This window comes from Schistocerca gregaria, chromosome 4 (assembly GCF_023897955.1).
Source record: "Schistocerca gregaria isolate iqSchGreg1 chromosome 4, iqSchGreg1.2, whole genome shotgun sequence".
In the NCBI taxonomy this organism is placed as follows: domain Eukaryota; kingdom Metazoa; phylum Arthropoda; class Insecta; order Orthoptera; family Acrididae; genus Schistocerca; species Schistocerca gregaria.
Genome location: NC_064923.1, coordinates 341,284,885 through 341,304,898, shown reverse-complemented (window position 1 = coordinate 341,304,898; position 20,014 = coordinate 341,284,885). Strand labels below are relative to the sequence as shown.

The window sequence follows — 20,014 nt, the reverse complement described above, 5'->3', positions numbered from 1 at the left end:
ATTAAAGTGGTCTGTATATTTACGAACATCACTTTTACAGTTTGTAGTTTGCATTCTCCTCCTCATTCTGTATTTCTTTTGTCGTCTGTTGCGACCCTTCAAGGTATTCTCAGACAAAGTCAGTGTCATTTCCTTCAGTACTCTTCGGAATTTCCATCATCAAGTATTCCTTTTCATTCGTTTAGAGACTTCGTAGTCTCTTTCTGCGTGGACGGTTCATTTTCGGTTCCCCAGTTACACGCAAAACGAATAAATTGACGTACTTGGAGAAGTAATATTCTGCATTACCATTCCTGATTCTTCGCCCAAATGTTTTAACGCCGCGTACTGTGATGGTACGTTTTCTTTTATTATTATTCCTTTTTATCTTGATTGACAGCTTTCAAAACACAGAATTAAGATTGTCTATCATTTGACGCACTAGGAGTGTTTGTAATATCAGCACATCAGAATACAAAACAAGTCTTCAGACTAACGGTATGTGTGAATTGACTTCCATTTGCTACAGTTCCCTTCTGTTCCTTCGGCCAAGCGTCTCCTGTCGTAGCTCGACCACATAACTATGGTGACAACTTCACGCAATAATAACAGAAATGAGTTTCAGTTTCACATTTACGTGTACTGCAAAGATTTATCATTTCCCGTTGCACAACGAGAAGGTTAGTTTGAATACTAACAGCTATCAAATGAAATTTAATTTTCGAATAAAAGCTTTTATGGGGAAGGAAGGACCATATACCTAAACACTGAAAAGAATAATCAAGAAAAGAGCATTAAAACGTGGAAAACACTAAGCGCTAATGACTTTTATGATAGCTGGTGACGTATGAACTGGACACTACTAGAACACATGTCTTTAAAATGAGAGGATAAGCACCACAGTTCATGGAAGCTATAACACCTCTTTATGACAAAAAAATTTTGTTTATACACATTCGAAAATTTACAGAAACGGTTCGCAGCGTTTGTGTCACTCTTTAATAAACATGTGGACGACTTTTCTGTTAGGTCTGTAAACTAAATAACTACATGTAATTTAAAGGAAACCTTTCTGGTAGTTAACTCTTCATGTAAAATGTAGAGCTTCTATAGTTCATCCATGGCGTGAGCTGATGCTAATGCCGCAATTAATGTAATCTCTTCCAAGTATTCTCTGTTGGGGACCCTAACGTTTCACTTCCCGTCCCTACTGACATATTTGCATCAGAATAATGAAGATGTGCAACACTCCGTCCGGCTGTCGTGAGTAAGGAATAACTGATGATTAATTGCCGATTACTGAATACCATATTTTACACAAGTGTCGATCCCATTTAATTTCAGTCACCGATTTCTTCGTCGCTGGAGATGAAATATATACATATGTGATGTGTTGGGATATAGGTACAATTATTGTGATTGTACTTACCCATTTCAGCGTGTTAGCTTTTCTCTGAGTCTAACAGTCTTTCCGAAAAACATTACATGATTTACTACTTGATGTATTCTGCGCCACGAAATGGATTACGCCAGTCAGCATAGTCTATCCATTTCTCATCCACGTTCCCACACTTCAATACCTGACCCGCTGCCCAGGGGGAAATAGACATTAATGATTTGTTTGTGTCACGCCCACTTAAAAAAAATGGCTCTGAGCACTATGGGACTTAACTTCAGAGGTCATCAGTCCCCTAGAACTTAGAACTACTTAAACCTAACTAACCTAAGGACATCACACACATCCATCCCCGAGGCAGAATTCGAACTTGCGACCGTAGCGGTCGCGCGGTTCCTGACTGTAGCGCCTAGAACCGCTCGGCCACTCCGGCCGGCTCACTCCCACTTCGAGGTACTACTCAACGTAAACACATACTACCCATAATAGCTATAATTATTAGCCTGAAAATGAAGTAAATACTGATGTAATGTTGATCAGTACACTGTCCTCAGGTATAAGTAGAAATATCTGCACTTATACCCCTAACATCGTACATCTAGAGTGAACCCAAACTCTTCTGACACACCTCCAGAGATGCGTAGTATGGAACAAAACCTGAAAAACTTCTAGTGGACATGAGTTCTAAAGCGCATGCCTTAAGAGCTATGAACACTTCTTCATCTTCGCTACTGTGAAACAAGTGGTGCTCGTAGTTGTTAAGGTATGAATTAAAATGCTCATGTGCATTAGATTTTTTTCTGGTTTTGGGTGAGCCAACCTCCTTTGGAAGGTTTTCGCAAGAGTTCGGATTCACCTGTGTACAGGTTCATTCAGCTGCCTGTACCTGTGGGCCTTATGCAACGCCCAACGTCTTCAAACACGACATGCGAGATTTCCATATTCTGTCGCTCGCTACGCCCAATCTATTAGTCCTACAGAAAAAATGAACAGAGCCTTTTTGTATGAAATGTAGTTTAGTTACATTTCGTTCTTCGATACGTTTTCGAGTTATCCAAGGAAAACGCCTTTAAGGCCACTTTTGTACGTTTTTCTTGAACAACTCGAAAACTATGGCCTGTAGAGAGAACGTTCCTCAGTGCAAAATTTAGGCGTATTAAATTTTTCTGTACGAAAAATAGTTTGCAAGTAGCGAGAAAGGGAGTAAGAAAATTGTGCGTGTGGTGTTTGGTGTTGCGGGTGCGTAATACCCAAGCCAATGTACTCATGGTCCCAATGCCAGATATAACACAGTGACAGCATATTGGCCGCACAACTTCTCCTATAACAAGTATTCTAAATTTGCGCTGTTGGGGTTCTTGATAGCTGCGTCTTCTTTCTTCCAAGGATTCCAAATAAATACTCCAACATTTCCCAAGGATTTTTTTTTTTACCCTGTCGTGTAGCTTACACCGACCTGTTACAGTCTCTAAACGCGATGTCTGTTGCCATGTCTAGCTGACAGAGCTCCATAAACGGGAGCCATGAGCCATGCTGTAGAATAGATCCCATTAGCTTATTGAATGCAAATTCCTTTACAGATGAATTGCATTTTCGTGAAACGCTTCCAAAAATCTATATCTGTATTTAAATCTATATCTACATCTACAGGTCGATGGGCGTGTGGTAAAATCGAACACATACTGTGTATCTTTCCGTTCAAGCTCCAATTTTATGTGACCGTCCAATTATATATTACTTGTTGGTATTAAAAAAAGAAAAAAGTCTATGAAGGAAGACTGTGCCCATGCTACTGGCTTAGCTGCAGGTAGAGTGCAATTTTCCTTCGCCACCGCACTACGAGGAGTTGGTAGGCCAACCTATCGCCCTGTACATTTTTCACCCACAGGAAAGATCACCGGTACTGATTTAACAAAAGGCTGAATGGAACTGGGGTCCTCCTAGAGGGACTGGAACAAGAACAAATCCACACCCTTACCTGGGACTAAGCCTGGGACCTCTATAACTTTAGTCTAGTGCTGTATATTTCAGTACACTGGACTGTTTTCTTATTACCATGGAAGGTTCAGCGTTTCGACCTGGCATAGAGAAGGAACTGAAATCAATCCACTTGTTGCAGTGAATGGTGACCGTTAATGAATGTGGATAAAAACGTATAACAGGGGGAAAGAAATCTTCAGTATCTAATTACAAAGTTACTGACGAACATCTTGATCATGTCAGTTGTGGAATTACAAAGTTACTGACGAACATCTTGATCATGTCAGTTGTGGAAATATATACGAGTAATTTCATGGTAACCAGAGTAGCTAGTCGTAGCAAGAACGAGGCAATAAAATAAATAAAAACTCAGTAATAGAACCCATCTACTCTCTTTCCAGTAGAGTACATTTTGAAGTCACGGCTTCATTTTCATGGCTGCCATTATCAAGTAAAGACTTTCATTACGATGTCTACCCGACAGAAACTCGAATCTGCGACTCAGGTCGACATTATTGCATATGACGTCATGACGAAGTAATTTCCACACGTTCTTCCCTGGTACAACAGTTTCCTACATGATGAATCTTCAGGGAAGTCATAACATGAGAACTGCCCTCTAATGAGGAAGCTATGACTTCAAAGTGTACATTGTCGTAGTAAAAATGCTGTCGAAAAGAGAGTAGATGGCTACAGTAGAGGGGTTCTATTGTAGAGTTATCGTTTATTTCATTGTCCAAATCATGCAACCGTTTTTTTTAAAGCTGGTTATTTTCATCCTGAGTTGCAATACACCATATTATTCCCCACTATTTGGCTACAAAATACTGTTTTTCAACATAATACCACCTTATTGTAAGGGCCTGCATACCTGCATCCTACTACTCTACTGGTCGATGTTGGAGCCAACGTCTTGCTACATCAATAGCCTCCATATCATCCGCGTACTGCTTCTCGCGGAGTGCTTCCTTCATTGCGCCAGACAGATACAAGTTGGAAGGTGAAAGATCTGGGCTGTACGATGAGTGAGGGAGAACGCTCCAATAAAGTTTTGTGAGTTCCTCTCGGGTGCGCAGACTTGTATGAGGACTTGCGTTGTCACGGAGGAGAAGTTGGCTTGCATTTTTGTAGCGACGAACCCTCTGAAATCGTTTCTTCAGATTAATGAGTACAGCACAATATGCTTCAATTAATCGTTGCACTATAAGAGACGACATTAAACAGAATAACCTCTTCAGAGTCTCATAAGGCCGTCGCCATGACTTTACTAACTGAGGGTGCGGCTTTGAATAGTTTCTTCGGAGGAGAGGTTGTTTGGCACGACTCCACAGATTGCCGGTTTGTTTCTGGTTTGAACTGATAACCGAAAGTTACATTGCCTGTGACCACTTTCGACAAAATGTTGTCACGACTAGCCACGTAATACGCAAGCAACTCTCAGCATATGGTCCTTCGTTGCTTTTTATGGACTTCCGTTTGGCGGGAAGGAGTCCAGCGTGCGCGCCACAACTGGTGGAGAGTGTGTCATCCCTACCACCAGAGACGTCCAGTTGTGCAGCGCGGTGTTTTCCTATGTTCCGTCGATCATCTCGAATGAGAGTGTCCGCACGTTCCAACACTGCAAGTGTCAAAATTGTGTGCGGCCGGCCGGCCGACCGGCAGCAGATATGACAGGTTTGCGCAACTTTGTTGCGATGAAGTCAGATGCCTCGCCAAACGACTCATAGTGCTTTGTTCGCTGCCAGGTCTATGTATCCCTTCTGCAAGTGCCTATGAATATCTGCAATGCTGTGGTTTCCAGCCAAAAGGAACTGAATGACAGCTCTACTTGGAACGCACCTCCTTTACAAACGCCATTATGGAAGCTACGGATAGCACTGCCATCTATTGCAACTTAATGAAAGTATAGGGGCTGAAGCGGGAGTATTCCACGATGTCCCACAATTCAGCATGTTTTCAAAGGAAACTGGCCGGGAAAAAAAGTGTTGTAGTTCTTATTGAGCACTCCTCGTAGGTATTGCCTTAAATTGATCCACATTTACCGTGGGCTACCATTTATTACAATTGATTCCATCGCCTTTTCTGCATCAGGTAGAAACTTTTAACTATACGAATGGATGTCCCTTGTTACACTTGGAAATTTTATCTGTCCAGCATTTACTACAACACGTGAGTCAATGATTTTTGCATCTTCCTTAATTGAAAGCGCCCTGGTAGAGCCTCTATCGTTTTCATAACAACATGCTGCTGTTCATGGTGAGTCCTCTAATGAGACAGTGTTTGCCTATCGATATTATAACGACCTTGTTGAACAGTAGCCTGCTCCACACCTTCGGAATGGCGTCTATACTTACCATGGCCACCAGTAGCTTCTAAATGGTTCTCCCAAAGGCCCAGAGAGGGCAACCCATGTACTGTCGAAACGATTTTTATTTATGTCATATGTTTAATATTTTTACATATTTTATCTAACAAAATCTGGTGAACCAGCTAAGTTCAATGTATTTTTATTTTTCATTTCTATCATTGTTCGTTTAATTAGGAAACTTTACGTTTTTATTTGACTATTAACTCATTGGTTAGCGATGACATCATTCTGTCAAAAGTGGGCGGAGCCTCCAGTATATAAGTAAGTCGTTCGCTGCTCTGTCTAGCAGTGATTTACCACAAGAAGGAGGATACTGTTAATACAGCATCTTGGTAATTCATCGTTTTACAACTTTGCAGTTTTATATCATTTTTTATGTATGTAGCCCTCTGATCAGACTCCGTATTTGTCTTGCAGACGAACACAGGCGTGGTAGAAACCAATCAACAGAGTGATCAAGACTAATTTTAATAGTAACAATTAGTAATAACATTTATCACTGTCTGCTCCCACGATGTATTCAAAAGTAAGAAACTTTTAACTTCCCACGATAATAAGAAAACAATTCAGTGTATTACGCAAAGTATAACTTGGCCCTCTCTGGGGTCGAAGGAATCGGTATTAAGTCATATGACTCCCGGCCCTTAAGAATCTTTTCCATCGGTTGTTTACATTGGTCACTAAACAATACAACAAGCCGTAGCATTATAGTAGGCACTATGAATGCAATGTCAATTTCAGTGAGTTGCCTGTCCTGTGAGAAGGGCTCGTAGCAGCAAATAAACTAGGCGGTGATCGCATACTTATGCTTGCGGCGTCTACTGAAAATGACATAATTATATTGTGTGGACAGTAGACAACTAGAAGAGGAAACAGCGTCGATGAATAATCCTGTCACATGAAGTAGACGGTGAGTCATTATTGTATCCGGTCTTTATGAAAGCGTCAGCAAAGTACACAACGCCCCGGACTACAGTAGGAGCCAGGGCAAGAGGGGATTGCGGAAACAACTCACCCCTTCGCTCGGCTGCCCGCTGTTCACCAGCCCTGCGACCGTTGCCTGCACCCTCAATGTCCGGTGGTGGCTCCTGTCCTGCAACAGAAGAAGACAGTTCTCTGTACTTGCGTCCCATCTTACTAACGTTACACACAATCTAAACTTACCAAGGAACGTGGGCACAAATAAAACATACCTTGATGAGGGACAGAATTACGGATTGTGGGAGGCAATGATTGTCGTGTCACGTTGTAAGAGGTCGATAACTAAGGAATTTATTGTTAGCGCACTCGAGGAGATGTAACGTCGATGGATTGCTCACGCGCTGCCTGCGATATGTATGGTTCAATAGAATCGCAGGCCTGAGAGCAGTGTCGGCAGCAGTAGTGGTAATAGCTCGCAGTCGGACGGTTGGGTCAGGTCGCTCTAAGAGAGCAGTTGTCGAGTTGAATAGCTCACAGAGAGCACTTCTGTCCTGTATGTAATTACTAAGGCCAGTCGTGGAGAACGATGGAAGCAAAAATTATTGTTATATATAGTCGCGCGCATATGTAATTTGTAAACCTGATTTTGTACTATTGTTATATGATTTCCTATGTAAATGTTTTTAAAAATCTTTCTTATTAAGATAACTGTTGACACCATTCATCTGAATATAAAGATTTTATTAATTTCTCCTATCCATGGTCATCCTGATTATCGTAAAGAAAAATCAGCTTTTTAAACATAAGAAAATCTATTGGTCAGCATTGCACTGGGCTGTGCCAAAAAAAATTCCTATAGGAGCAGATATATACGCGTTATCCGGCTACATAATTGAGGTAAGAACTTTCAGTTTATTCAGAATGAATTTTCAGGGCCATGACGCAGCATTGCTGACGTCCAGATTTACCAGTTTAGGTTCACAATCAGTTAATTATTGAAAGGTTACATACGAGTCACAATTTCATTGAGAGGTTAGTCACCATTTATTGGGAGGTTACGGAATTCAACTGTTGGGAGGTTACACTGGTCGCCAAGAGTAACCTCCCAACAGTTAAATTCCGTAACACTGCCCTCTGGTCTGCGATTCTATTGTAGCATACATATCGCAGGCAGCGAGTGAGCAATCCATCGACGTTACATCTGCTCGAGTGTGCTACCAATAAATTCCTTAGTCTTGGACCTCTCACAACGTGGCTGAGGTGCGAGCAGATCTTATTGACATTAGACATGACAGAGGAAGTGTGTTAAGCGAGACATCAGCGTATTTCTTGCTCATGTACATACACACCGGATGAAGAAATATCGCTTGCGGTATTTCTGCAATACATCCCCAGGGTGATGGACAGAATCGCTCCTATGTAGTGCAAACACGGCATAAACACTATTTATAAACCGACGAAGAAGACGAAAGATTGTCGCAAATTGGGAAAAGATGAAAGACACCCACTTGCCAAGTCATGAATTTAGAAAATACCACGGACATGAGGGAAAGTCTATTTTGGAATGACTGGACGATGAATTAAAGCTGACATTACCGAAAATAAGAAACGTCACACATTGGGACATGTGGACATATAGGGCGTGTGGCACGTGTTGTGTGAGACCGACCTGATAACAAAATTCGCCACATGGCAGCTATTGCTGTGGCGGATAGCTACCTCGCCCGCTTAATCAGAGAAGTCATAGAAATCTGCAAACAGGTCAACAGCTACAACAAGCAAAAAGAGAGCCTCAGGGTAGCAGATCCTGAATTCCCGTGCTACGGTAAATGACCGTTGCAGGTAGCAGGGGGACAGCCACAGCAGTAATAGCTGCGTAATCCGCCTGCTTAACTGGTTGGTAACGAGCTCACCTCCAATGCAAGCGGGCCTGGGTTCGATTCCCGGCAGTGTTGGAGATTTCTCTTCACTCGTGAACGGGCTGTTGCGTTGTCCTCATCATCATTTCATCCTCATCACCATCATGCAAGTCGTCCAATATGGCGTCACCTGACATAAGGCTTGTTTTCGACGGCCGAACTTCCCCTGAATAGGGCATCCCGGTCAACCATTACGCTCATTTCCATTTCCAATGACTACGGAAAAGCCCTCTGACATTGGCGTGACCGATACATATAATCTATGGCCGGGAGCTCGGCTCCAACCCACTACTCGCAATGAAGAGTGAAGCTCTGACAATACCAATCACGCGCAGTGGCGAAACCGCGTAAAACTCGTTAAACGTCGACCACAGAACGCGAGACAGAAGTCAATAGGCAGTTTGTCAACAAGGGCAAACAAAAGCCTTAACAAATTTGCTCTACGTACGTAATCTAAATGCCATCATACAGTGCATGTCGGAGGGTACCTTTTGCCACTGCTAGTCACTCTACTTCTTGTTCCACTTATAAATGGACGAAGGAGAAACGACTGTCTATATAGTCTCTTATTTTGCCTTCACGGTACTTACTCGAGATGTATGTTGGTGGCCGTAGAATCATTTGCAGTTTGTCGCAAATGTTTGTTTTCTAAATTTTCCGAATAGTGCTACGAGAAACAACGTCTTTTTCCACACTAGGATTCCCATTTGAGTTCACTGGGCATTTCTGCAATACTCGCGCGTTCATCAAAGCCACGGGTAACAAATATAGCCGGCCGCCAGTGAATAGCTTCGACGTCATCCTTTAATGCGACCTGGTGGGTACCCCAGACAGTCTACCAGTAACCAAGAACAGGTCACACAAGTGTTCTATACGTGGTCTCCTTCGTAGACGAGCCACACTTTAATAGAAGTCTCCAACCACTCGCCTTCCTTACACTGGACCTCACCTGCTTGTTCCATTTCGCGACGCTTTGCGACGTTACGTCTTGATATTTTATGACGTGGTTGTGGCAAACAACACATCAGTAATATTCTGTCACTGACATCTCTGAGAAATTGTTATGTATGCTGGGACGTTCGTTAAGTCTGCAGTGTAGTATCATGTCAAACATTTTCCGAAAAAGGAATATGCTTGTTGCCCTTCGTCGCGCTGGAGTTCGTTTTAGTCTCTGTACGTCAGTATTGGTTTGTGGGTAGAAGCTTTTGATTCTCAAGGACGTTTACTCTATTCCAGCATAGAACATGTTCAAGAATTCTGCAGTAAACTGTCATTAATGATCATGGTCTGTAATCTGACTTGTCTCTTTGACCCTTCTTGTATACGGGAGTCATCTGCGCTTTTTTTTCCAGACCCTTGGGACTTTCCGCTAGACAAGGGGTTAGCGATAATTGAAGCTAATTAAAGGTCGAGCTCTGAAGAGTACACTGTGTAGAAAAGGTGTGAAAGTCCATCTGAACATGGTGACTCATCTGTTTTTAACTGTTTCAGATGCTCTTTAGTCCAGAGATACCTATTCCTCTGTTCTCCATAAGGGTCTTCGTGTGGTGGTCAGATACCAGATATCGTTGACCGACGAAAGAGATCTCCTCCTATTATGTCATACAAGTACTCGGATCATCAAACGACTACACGTGAATGAATTTAGGCAAAGGGAAGTATCTGCATTCGAAGAAAAGCGCGATCACATCATTTTCCAAGAACTACAATGAGTTGATGGTAGAGGTCGTCGTTGATTACTGCGAACAATCATTTCTTGATCACAAAAGGTGAGCTGTCATATCATTGAGAATTATCTGCCCGCTGTGGCATACAGAAGCCACATCTGCCTGTTTATGCTCTTCGGACGTCACAGAACACCGGAATTAGATTGGGTACACTACAATTGGAGACACCAAGCGTCGAATACGGTCAATGGGCTTTAGAATCCGCTGCACACGTCAGTAAATGCCGATGACATAATCGAAAATCACACGAGACGATACCTCCATTTTTCTAACAAGGCGTGTTTCTCGCAGATGCTGAAAGTATTCTGCATTTCTGGATACATACACGATATTAAATAGGACCCCGATGTCACTACTATCTCTCACACTGAAACGGGAGCAGGACGTGTATGCGTTTGTGCGCTTAAAAGCATGCCGCTAATGATGTGTACCTCCATCAAACCAACACATCACTCAAACACTCACGAGTTCATGGTGTTGATGAATTTGAGAAACACTCAAGTTCGTGTTGTTTTATGGTTCCCCATGTCACGTGACCTAAATTAGTACTGCCAGTTACGAAATTTATCAAGAAAAGCTGACAGTAAATTTATGGGCTGATATTGTAGACAGTTACCTAAATCGGAGTTACACGCCTCCATCTCGATTCTCAGGTGACTGTTACACATTTTTCAGCTGAGAAATACTGTAGGGATTATTAGAGGAGATACTTTGAGTACGTGGTGTCGTCACAATGGAGCACAAGCTGACATTAATCTGCCTTCTAGAAACCAAATCGAGATCGCGTTACTGATCGTTGTAGCCCCCTATACCATTATAACGAATGGACTGCCTGGTTTCCATTCCCTCAACCCGTTGTACTTTCCCGTGTAGTGTCAGTCAAGTACAGAGAGGTCAAAAGATTGTGACCGTTGCCCACTGCACGATCGCATGCCATCTGGTAGAGTCAATGGGAAAGAACATAAGCGTAATAGAGACGAATAAATTCATTTTACCAACAGCACAGCTTACGAAAAGGGAAAGTCGCTGACATAAGCGAATTTGTCAAAGGAAATATTATTATGGCCCAACGAAGCTGGTCGACTGTTCACATCTTACTGACATGAGCATCTATGGAACATGGTTGAAGGACAGTGCAACTACAAGTGGGCAACTAAGTGTTGGACGGCGATGCTCCGCCTCAGAATGCCTTGATCGGACGTTCGCTTGGTCTGATAAGCTGCGTTCTGTGGCAGATGTTACGACAGAGTACAACGCTGGCCCTGCCACAGATGTTCCAGCGCGTATCGTCCAGCGCACAGTTTTGAAAATGTGACTCTGCACCAGATGACTCCAGTGAGTTTGTATGTTGAATCAACACCGTCGTCAATTACGACTCTAGTGGGCACGGGATCATCGATTCTGGACGGTGGATGAATGGAAACGTGTTGCACGGTCGGACGAACGAAGTTTTTTGTTACATCAGATCAATGGTCGTGTCCGGACTCGCAGTCATTCAGGATGCTCGAAACATGCACCACATCAGACGCAGGACTGCTTAGGGGGCGGTATTACGGTAAGGGAGATACTCTCCTGGGCATCCATGGGAACTGTGCTCCTAACCGAGGCACTCTGACAGCTGAGGACTACGTGAATATTATCTCAGACATGTTGCATCTTGCATTTCTTGATGTCTTCTCCGACAAGGAAGCAGCTACCTGGAGGATAACTGTCTGTATTGCAACGACATAAAAGTTTAACTTCTTCTTGAGGAGCATGATAATAAAACTCATATTGATGGGCAGAAGATTCGTCTGATCCGAAACCAGTGAAACACATCTGGGGCCCTACTGATTGTCAGCTGCGCCCACACAAGCCACAAACCCCTAATTTACAAGAGCTGCGTGACCTGTTGGAAACAGGTGTACTTCCGGAAACATACTTAGGACTTGTCGAATCCATCCCACCCAGAAACGCTGCTGTATTTCATTTTAAATGTGAACCAACAGGCTATAACGCATATGGTCATAATGTTATCGGTATACATACATGCATGTAAAAGAAGTTACTGAACAAAACTGAATGGTTCTTAAAAAAACTTTGTGGTCCTATGGGCAAGTTAAAAGTCATCCCATGCTTTTTTTTCATTCATGTAGGAGACATCGTCCTGAGACAAAGGATTAATCTTTCTGAAGCTTACCCAGCCTATATTACGACTGTATTGCCATATATGAGTTTAGAATATTGAGGCTCATAACTCATGCTGGAAAATAGGCATGAAATGGTGTATGAGGTTAAAAATATCTATCGAATGATAGTAGCCCCTGTTTTAATCGTTATTATTACACTCTACACAAAATAATGTGTAACTTCTCACAAAATTCAGGAATCAGATTTTGTGGTCAGGAGAAGCAGACAAGTACTTATTTCCAAATCCTTGCTCAACGACACAATTGAACTGCGGGCGTGAACAGTGACACTCTAGCTGCAGCGTTTCAGTTATGTGGGACAATGAATATGGAATTCAATGACCTTGTGGATGAGACACCGATCATTTTCGCATTTTGAAATCCATTGATACATTTACCTTCACGTCACACCTTCTGACAACTGTACCGTTGTACAATTGCATTGTTGATATTCACTTAATGGGATGTAATATCAAATGATATGTTTTACAATAATATTCGGTCGCCAGTAGGAAATCTTGATAACAATACACCAGGATAAACAGAGGTATCATTTCAACAATGTTGTTGTCGTTGTTGTGGTCTTCAGTCCAGATACTGGTTTTATACAGCTCTCCATGCTACTCTACCCTGTGCAAGCTTCTTCATCGCCCAGTATCCACTGCAACCTAAATCCTTCTGAATCTGTTTAGTGTATCCATCTCTTGGCCTCCCTCTATGATTTTTACCCTCCACGCTGCCCTCCAATACTAAATTATAGATCCCTTCATGCCTCAGAATATGCCGTACCAACCGATCCCTTCTTCCAGTCAAGTTGTGCCACAAATTTCTCTACTCTCCAATTCTATTCAGTACCTCCTCATTAGTTATGTGATCTACCCATCTAATCTTCAGCATTCTTCCGTAGTACCACATTTCGAAAGCATCTATTTCACTTCTTGTCTAAACTATTTATCGTCCACGTTTCACTTCCATACATGGCTACACTCCATACAAATACTTTCAGAATCGACTTCCTGACACTTAAATCTACACTCGATGTTAACAAATTTCTCTTCTTCGGAAACGCTTTCCTTGCCATTGCCTGTCTACTTTTTATATCCTCTCTACTTCGACCATCATTTCAACAATGTGTATACAAAATGGCAGTGCCTGTGTTATTAAGAAGTACGGTGTAGTGTTCCTTCGGACACGCATGAGTATGTGGAGGCTCACTGAATCATAGTTCTTAATTACATAGGCACTGCTACTTCGTACTTATTCGCCAATACCGGGCTCTCGACTCTCAAAAATATGTCCTTCCTGGACGGAAATATGCTGTATGTACAAGTGCAGGTTGTGACACATGAAGAACGACATATAGTCGTGGGTCTGGGCGTGATTCGTTCGCGGAATGGAGCGGTCAGGGCGACCGCTCGTGTAAAACGGAAAATCTGTGTTCGAGTCCAAATCTGGCACAAATGTTCTTTGTCATCACTCCAATATACAGCCGATAGTTGTTCATATTCGTAACTGCGAATACGTTTCCCGTGACAATATATACGACAGAGTAATTCAGCATGATCATTTATCATCCAGGATGATGAAATGATATAGGTTGACTGATAAAGTTATGACTGCAGAATTACGTATCCGTAGCTAATCGGTGCTAAAAATGTGATTATAAGCCTGCCTTGAGTATTTATTTATACTAAGCAGTGAACTTGCAAGGAATTATCAATTATTTTGTCATACTACACTGCTGAACCCTCCATCAAGAGTTCAGAAAGCATCCATTCACTGTAGTTTCAATATCACCTACGAGTAAACATCCTCAGACGATGTCAAAGGACACTTTGCAGCATGCATTGCAACGTCACAAGCGTCGATCCCAACACGTTATAGGACAAATGAAGATGTAAATGAAGGACTTTCCTATGAATCAAAGTATGAAGTGTACTTCCCGACATCAAATAGGATCAGTTAGTGTTATTTTACTGGTACATAAAGGTAGGAAAAGCTACTGCGTTACAGGACGTACTATCTGGGTGCTACAAATCAGTAAATTCAGTGAATATTTTAACATGATTATAAATCCGAGTCTTTTTTATTAAGGATACAAATGAATACTGTAAAATATACACAAATATCCAAACCACTTTTTTCTACGTCCTAATGATTAGCATTCGCCGTTAGGGAATATTTCGCTGATAGTCGGCACTAGAGCATCAGCTCACTACGTTGTTAATGGGTAAGAGAACATAGAGATCCCGCAGATTCGGCAACACTTTGCGCTAATAATTTTTTGTAGCAATTCAGATTTACTTACACGTTCTTTGACAGTTCGGTAAACATAAACATTTTGTAACTTTTTAAGACAATATGTAGACTGAAAATAAATACGTGGAGGACTAGAAGTGCTAACACCTGTGCGTTGCAGATCATCGACAATTCCTACAGCACAATTGGTGGCAGACATATCGTATGGTATATTGATGACAGTTCACGCATCTGCGTGTTCTTTTAATAGTGAAATATAGCTTCGGTGCATTATCCAATAAAAGTCTCGTCATGAACGTCTCTACGGTGGAGGCTCAAATTTCCTCGTGTGAGATACCTTTAGGAGGAGCTTGTTAGATTCTTCCGGTCGTTTGTCGCAACTACTTGCGGAAGATACGTCATGTTCTCTCCAAGGAGTGGGATCTTTATTTCTCCAGGCTATAGTGCGAAGAAGCTATTTTGCTCTGCTATGAAAAACCAACGCTCAGTCTCGCTCCAAAAGAGAAAGACGCATTCAGACTACTAGTTAGGCAAGCATGCCGTTACCATAAGCGTTTGTCACTTAATATGAGTTAGTATTAAGGAAATGCCTTATCTGCAACTAGGGCTGTATTTTCCGATAATGACGATCTTGACCGTTAGGTCCAGTAAGGATATTTCACTGAAAAAATACGGCAACCACCCACTTTTTAATGCGTTTTTTTTATTTACGCCAATATGCATTTCGGGTTTGCACCCATCTTCAGCTGGCAAATTACATGGATCTTCAGTTACTACAGTAGTACAATCTCGACAGCAGTTTGGATGCTGCAGCAGGCCTGTGCAAAAGCAACGACTCCAATCATTTACTTCATTTTCACGAGTTTAAAGTCACACACTATCAGCTGCTCATTTTACTTAAAAAAGAAAAAAAGAAAAGCCAGGAAAAAACAAGGAGAGGAGAATGTAAGTAAAATGAACAGCTGATAGTGTGTGACTTTAAACTCGCGAAATTTAAGTAAATGATTTGAGTCGTTGCTTTTGCACAGGCCTGCTGCAGCAGCCAAACTGCTGTCGAGATTGTACTACTGAAGTAACTGAAGATCCATGTAATTTGCCAGCTGAAGATGGGTGCAAACCCGAAATGCATATTGGCGTAAATAAAAAAAACGCATTAAAAAGTGGCTGGTTACCGTATTTTTTCAGTGCAATATCATTATCCACGGCCACGGAGCTCAACAGTCCAAATAAAATGGACAAATTGTTATTGCCAGTAAGGATAAGTTAGGCACTTAATTTCCGACAGCGTATTTAATAAACATACAAGGCCGTTAGCAACAGCCAGAAAACATGTAAGGGTGCTGCAGGTTAGATTGCACCAAGAAATCATTGTTAAGAAAGAAATTTCCAAGTTAATTAGCTTTGAAGGTATCCCATCAGGTCGTTGCTCTTGCCAATTCAAGCGGCCCGCCAGAGATGATATTTCCAAACGTATTCTTCGTTCGGTTTCCAAAAACCAAACAAGAGATGGCCATGAACATGGGACAGTATTAATGATAGAACACGAGCCAACACAGCACACTGTAATCTGCAACACAATGACAAACTTTTCAAATTGTTTATGAGCACGGAAACTCCCCATCGCAGCCCTCACAGACTTAGTGGTAATTAGTGAAAAAATGGTGCAGTGGACAACCCGTCGGAAACTCAACAAAGATCAAGCATGGAAACAAGAAGACGGTGTACTGAACACTGAAAAAGAAGCAAAGTAGGACCAGTCAACGTTTAAGCTCAAGATATGCAACATCGAGCAAGTTATTAGTGCCACCGCATCTTGGTAGTGTGGTACGGTGTCGGACGGCGACGCGGGAGATGCGTGTTCAAATCTCTCGGCATTGGCTGGAAGTTTTAATTTTTTGCTTTAACATGAAGAAATCTGCGACTGTGGCTCTTCAAATGCTGAGTAAGACCAATGGTGAATGAACTATTACTGGAAGAATGTGCAGAGAATGTTTTCAACGCATTAAGAACGGAGATTTTGATGTGGAAGACCGGCATGGCGGCGAAAGACAGATCGTTTTCGTAGCTACTGAAACAGACGAGGACAGCCACAGGACATCGCTATCGAAAGCAATTGATGCTTTCGAGCCCAGCATTGAAACACAAACGGCCACAATACAGCGATAGACACGTGAAGGTAATTTTGCAGCAGGTCAGTGCTGGACCCCATGTCGCAAAGCCCTTCAAAATATACATGGAAAAGTTGAAATGAGAAATCCTATCCCTCCCGCGGTCTTCCCCATACGTTGCTCTCTCTGCCTACCACCTTTTTCGATCAATGGCTTACAATATGCCTGACCAGCAAGTTCAAAATTGAAACAATTCATGGATCCCCACAAAAGACACCCAGTTCTTCCACCACGGGATTCGTATGCTATCCGCAAGAGGAGATGTAGTAGCTAGCGATGCGCAATACTAATAATCATAATTTTTTGTAAGTTTTTCGCGATAAAGCCCCCGAACATAGAGAAAAAACGGTGAAAGCAAATTTGTAGACCTATTAGATGGAAATATAACTGCATTAAATACAATAAATTTAGCAAATGTATCACTTATTTTATTAAAGTATTTAAAGAAATGTGATATAAATACAGATAATATTAGTTCGTTAATTGTGATAGTGAAAAACATAGCTCGTATGGTATAAATATAGGCTCTGAGTTTCAATTTCATGGAGATGTGCGCATAACATCCATATTTCTCTAACACACTACACTCTGGTGAACTGCTCAAAATCATATGAAACTATAACTAATTGTATTTACAGACATATATCCTCGACATGCATTCGACTCAACTTTATTATACGGAAGAAAAGCCCAAAAAGAACTACAGAATACCAAGGACGGGAAATTTATTATCATTTCTTAGACTAGGGTATCTTGTCAATGAGCTTACTTTGTGCATGCATAGGCTTCCACAGCCGTTGTCATTTTCAAGAAATTACCTCCGGGTATATGACCCTGTTGTTATGTTGTAGACTGTCGAATCACATTATCGTGGCCACCTGTCAGATGCCTAACTAACCACCTTTTGCAGCGTGGTCCGCTCCTAGACGTGCAGGTAGAGAGACAGTGAGGTTCTGGAAGGTACCGAAAGAGTTTTGGAGCCATGTCAACTCCAGTGGTTTGGCCACCTGCGCTAGGTTTTTCGGTTGAGAACCCTTGGCACGAACAACCAGATCGAGGTGGTCCCACAGCTTCCCGATTGGGTTTACATTCGGATGGTTGGGTGGCAGAGGATTACGGTAAACTCATCCTAGTGCAATTCTAACCACGTACACTCCAAATTGTTTGACATATTACATTGTCCTGCTGATAGAGGCCATCGTGGCGACTAAACACAAACTGGTCCGCAAGGGTAGACGTATACTTGTACTGCCTGATGGTACCTTCGAGAATTATGAGATGCCACAAAAAAAATCCCTAGACCATGACGTTCCCTCCTCGGCTTTGGGTTTGCTTTTACACATTTCACACCACACACGCCAACGGCCGACTGTCTATTGGAACATAAAATGTGATTCAGCGGAAAAGGCCACCAGTCACCATTGAATATAAATCCTGTTGTGGTACTGGCTTACAAATTACAGCCTTCGTCGCCGATGAACATTAATCGGTATGGCTGCACTAACGGGCGCCTGCTGCGGAATCCCACACGCAGCAACGTTCGCTAAATGGTCGTTGAGGTGACACTGTCGGCAGCCCCTTGCATCTGAGCAGTCAGTTCCTCAACAGTTGCCTGTCTATTCGCTCCTACACTTCTCCCCAGCCGATGTTCATCCCTGCCAGAGGGGACTGAGTTGTTTGGGGGAAGAGACCAAACTGCGAGGTCGTCGGTCTCATCGGATTAGGGAGGGACGGGGAAGGAAGTCGGCCGTTCTCTTTCAAAGGAACTATCCGAGCATTTGCCTGGAGAGATTTAGAGAAATCACGGAAAACCTAAATCAGGATGGCCAGAAGCGAGATTGAACCGTCGTCCTCCCGAATGTACCATGTCAGATATGGGCCGGTGTGCACTACAGTTGCCTCGGCGCCGGTTTTGAGTGGCGCCACTTTGCCGTGCATTGTATACGCCAACTACGGCGGTACGCGAACTGTTTACACACTTACTTGTTTCAGAAAAGGCTTCCACCAATGGTCACACCCTTTTGGACTTCAGAAAAACCACTCCATTTCGACATCACGACAACGACTTCACTGTTTTCCGCATACCTCGACACATTTTATATACCCTGCACTGCTAGTGCTGCCATCTGTAAGTGGTTATTGCACGTTGACTTTGCAGGTATGTGGGATCACATTAACGTGACTACGCCATGTATGTTCGTGAGTCCAATAACTTTGAGGATTGTATTAATAAAAAGTAGAGAAAAGTTAAGGTGGAGGATTCCACGCTCCCAGTGTTCTACACAGTCTCCCTATCTTGCGTACAACGCGCAAATCGGCCATACAGCCATTAGAAACTGTTACAAAAGTCGTTCTTTCGGATGCTGTTTAACTCACGCGTCACTTCTTGAATATCCACTATGTCGTCATAGCGTTGGCCCTTCACAAGTGAATTTCTGCACTTTGTTCTTTTGTAGTAGATTCATATGAGTAACACCAAGTATCATCACCCGCTACAAACTTTGCACGCATTTTCGTTTCCTCCAAACCCTCTGGAGAATGAGCTGAAAACTTGGCTTAGAGACGTTTTCATTCTACGGCTCCACGTTCAGTACGTAACACTGCCTGCTCAAAACTGACTCGTTGAATGCACATCTATCCTTTACAAATTTTAGTTCACTCTGCCATTACAGTTACTGCGCTGACGTTCCTTATCCACTAGAAATAAAATCAGCCTCGTAACACTGGACGGGTAGTGTATAATTGAATGCTTCGGCTACTGTTACAACTGCATTTATCTGGGAAGTGTATTTATTAGTACATATTTACCAGTTAATTATTAGTAGTTAATACCTAATGTACTGTTGCCTGGAAAAATTCTATTGAAACTTTGTCACATGAAACAAGTGTAATAACAAAAGAGAAAGAAAACCTGCGTATTATTCTTAAATAAATTTGAAACTGTAATGGGCGAAAGGACGCTGACTTTAGTTAACATTGTTTATGAAAAAGACAAATGTAGTTATGTGTTACCTACGTATTGTGATACTACACAGAATACATATCTTAGAACGTTCTTGACATAATTCTGTGTCTGTGATGTAAAGAATAATGCGTTACAGTCTTGTTCTGGAAGCGAACGGCTACAGA

The 20,014-nt window shown here is 42.2% G+C and overlaps 1 protein-coding gene across 1 annotated transcript in view; it reads right to left on the bottom strand.

Annotated features, from left to right (window-relative positions):
* Positions 1–20,014, bottom strand: part of LOC126266663 (lachesin-like) — a 502,722-nt gene that overhangs the window by 20,474 nt on the left and 462,234 nt on the right. Inside the window, exon 8 of the mRNA XM_049971079.1 lies at positions 6,739–6,816. Coding sequence (XP_049827036.1) covers positions 6,739–6,816 — 78 coding nt within the window. The remainder of the gene's footprint in view (positions 1–6,738; positions 6,817–20,014) is intronic.